Source organism: Anneissia japonica, unplaced genomic scaffold (assembly GCF_011630105.1).
Source record: "Anneissia japonica isolate Jap-2015-1 unplaced genomic scaffold, ASM1163010v1 scaffold3334_len1275209_cov185, whole genome shotgun sequence".
Lineage (NCBI taxonomy): Eukaryota > Metazoa > Echinodermata > Crinoidea > Comatulida > Comatulidae > Anneissia > Anneissia japonica.
The window spans coordinates 1130634-1133499 of NW_022738561.1; the positions used below are offsets into that span (position 1 = coordinate 1130634).

General features: G+C 37.1%; 1 protein-coding gene across 1 annotated transcript in view; it reads left to right on the plus strand.

The window, feature by feature from the left end:
• Positions 1-688: 688 nt before the first annotated feature.
• Positions 689-2866, plus strand: part of LOC117117657 (tripartite motif-containing protein 45-like) — an 8485-nt gene continuing 6307 nt past the window's right edge. The window contains exon 1 of the mRNA XM_033262046.1: positions 689-1055. Coding sequence (XP_033117937.1) covers positions 966-1055 — 90 coding nt within the window. The 5' untranslated portion in view covers positions 689-965. The remainder of the gene's footprint in view (positions 1056-2866) is intronic.

Below are 2866 nucleotides of genomic sequence, written 5' to 3' on the forward strand. Positions count from 1 at the left end.
AGTTTTGACCTAGGCAAACCTTTGCTAAAAAAGTACACTTTCTCCATCAAAAGGCTTCTTCTATGATTGGAATGACCTGTTCGAAGCACGAATTCCTGTAGACCAAACCCAGTAACGTTACGATGTTTAATCGTACGGGAAATCCACTCACGATGCGGTACCGTTACGATTTTTAATCGTACGGGAAATCCACTCAGGAAATATTTTCTAATTTTATTATATTACCACCTTTTTATTACATAGATCTTTTTCAAAACATACTGCTTTTATAACATTATATAGACCCATTAAACACAAAAACTGCTCTGGCTCTGGCCCCGACCCCACCGGGGCCCTAGGCAGGCTCCCTGGACCTCATGCCCAGAGAACCCCCCCTTGAAATGACCTGGCTACGGGCCTGTTTCCCTGTACAGTATACCCCCACTTGCACTGTGATATCTAATTCACTCATTGATTACATGTACACTACTCGTCGTTCCATACAATAACCCTTATTTTGGGCATTGAATATCTTACGGCCGAACCGGACGCCATAGCTCTCTCCTAGGCCTAGATAAGTTATAAGTAAGTTTCAAAGGTTAGTTAATAATAATATTCAATGTTAGTCAAGGGGGCGACTTGGTTAGGGGACGACTTGACAATGGGGCTGCTTTCTAGGGGCGACTTTGTAATGGGTGACTTGAATGATATTCGCCATTTTCAATGTTATTTACGACTCAGTGAAACGCTAAGGTCTAATTGTGATACGTGTCATTCGACATATGTAAACGACGTGCTTATGACGTCCTAAATAAGCAAGGGTGCTCAACAGTGCTAGTACATTTACTACAGTTACTAAAGTAAATTTAACAAGGCTGTTCAACAGTGCTACGTTACTACAGTAAAGTAAGATCCGAAGTTAACAGTTCTTATACGTTGGACTTGGTGGAAACTTTTTTCTGACTGTAGCCGGTTTGGTGTGCAATATGGCGGAATCTGATAGTCAGACTCATGTGGTTCCGGTCCTTCATTGCGGCAAATGCTTACAGGAATTGAAATACGATGCGGAAATACAGGTGAATTATAATTTAAATTAATGATTTCCTGTTCGTGCAGCGCAGGGGGCCAGGGACGTAGCCAGGATTTTGAAAGGGGGAGCCGTTATGCGAAGTACGTATGACCCTGGTGGAGTCCAGGGGGCGAATTCCCCTATGAAGTAGCGCACTCTGAACGTTCTTAGGACTGTTTTGAGAGGATAAAGTGAAAATTGCAATATAAATTGTATTATAAATAAGCGCAACAATAATTATAGGCCTATAATAAATCAACAACCAGATCGAGGAATTCGAAAGAGAGGTGAACCAGGGAGAGACTTTCACAGACAGAGGTAAAAAAATTATGATTAGGGCATCTCTAGATGACCGGAAATTACACTCTCACACTTAAATTTGAATATATATTTTTTTTCCTTAAAAAAATGAATGGAGGGAAGGGGGTGGTGGGTCTTGAATCCACCTCTGATTAACATGAAAAACAAATGTATGTCACTTATAAGACATACATTAGGAGCCGACTCGATAGAGTTTAATGTCATACCCAGGGAAGGGCACAGATCTGTTTTGAAAGGTGGCGGGGGAGGATATTTTGTGAGTCAACACCCACATCAGACCCACCATGGTTGGAGCTGAGGTGAGAAAATTTGAGGAAATAGTACCTCTAGATGGCCAGAAAAGACACTTTTTGTAAAATTCATCATCATCACATACTTCACCATTAGTCAAAATTAAGCGCCAAAAAAAAAAATTCTCATGATCTTTTATCAGGGATTTTTGACAACCATAGAGATCGTATTATTGTGTGTGTGATATACCATAGAAAACAAAGCTTAAAAACATTGTCTTTGAGTATGTACTTTACATAGGCCTACTTCAAAAACGTGATTTCACAACCACCTCAGCCCCACCATGGTTGAGGCTGAGGTGAGAACATTTGAGGAAATAGTACCTTTAGGTGGTCGGAAATGACACTTTTATATAGTAAAATTCATCATCATCTCATCACCATTATATAGTCAAAATGAAACGCCAACAAATTTCCCATGATCTTTTATCAGCAATCTACTTAATATCCAGGACAACTTAGGCCAACTATCTTACTAAGCTTTAACTATATTATAATAATTATGATCAACAAATCACAACTTTTTTTTCGCATTTAGAACAATTTTCTTCATTTTTTTTGGTATTAATATTATTATCAATTATTACTATCGTCATCTTTATCATCATGATGATGATCATCATCATTGTTATTATTATTTTTACTATTAGTAGTAGTATTATTAAACAAAACTTGCAAAAGGATAAAAACGAAACTGAACCATTATACAGTATCGCATTTCTATTACTAGAGCGGCTAAGGAGAAAAATCGTGCACTTTTGGAAGAAAGCATGAAACTTTCCACAGTGATACTATGACACCTAAGGATCATTAAAAAAAATAGACCCCAAAAAATAAGCCGCTTAGTGGCCGCCATCTTCAAATTCAAAATGGCCGCCAAAATATTAGATTTTTATCAATAATCTTCATATCTACAGCACCTAGCACTGTCATTCAAAGGTCTTTACCTATGTTTTCAATATCAGGGAGTATCATGCAATCATCAAAAATTATGTCAGATGGCCGCCATATTTGATTTCAAGATGGATGCCAAAATATTGTTATTTTTGTCATTATCTTCATATCTACAGTAACGTACAGTAACACAGTCAATCACACCTTTAACCAATGTATATATATATATATATTCAAAGAAAGGTAAATTTAACTGTGTTAACGGCTATATTGATTATTATTATTATATACATATATATATGGTATATTATAT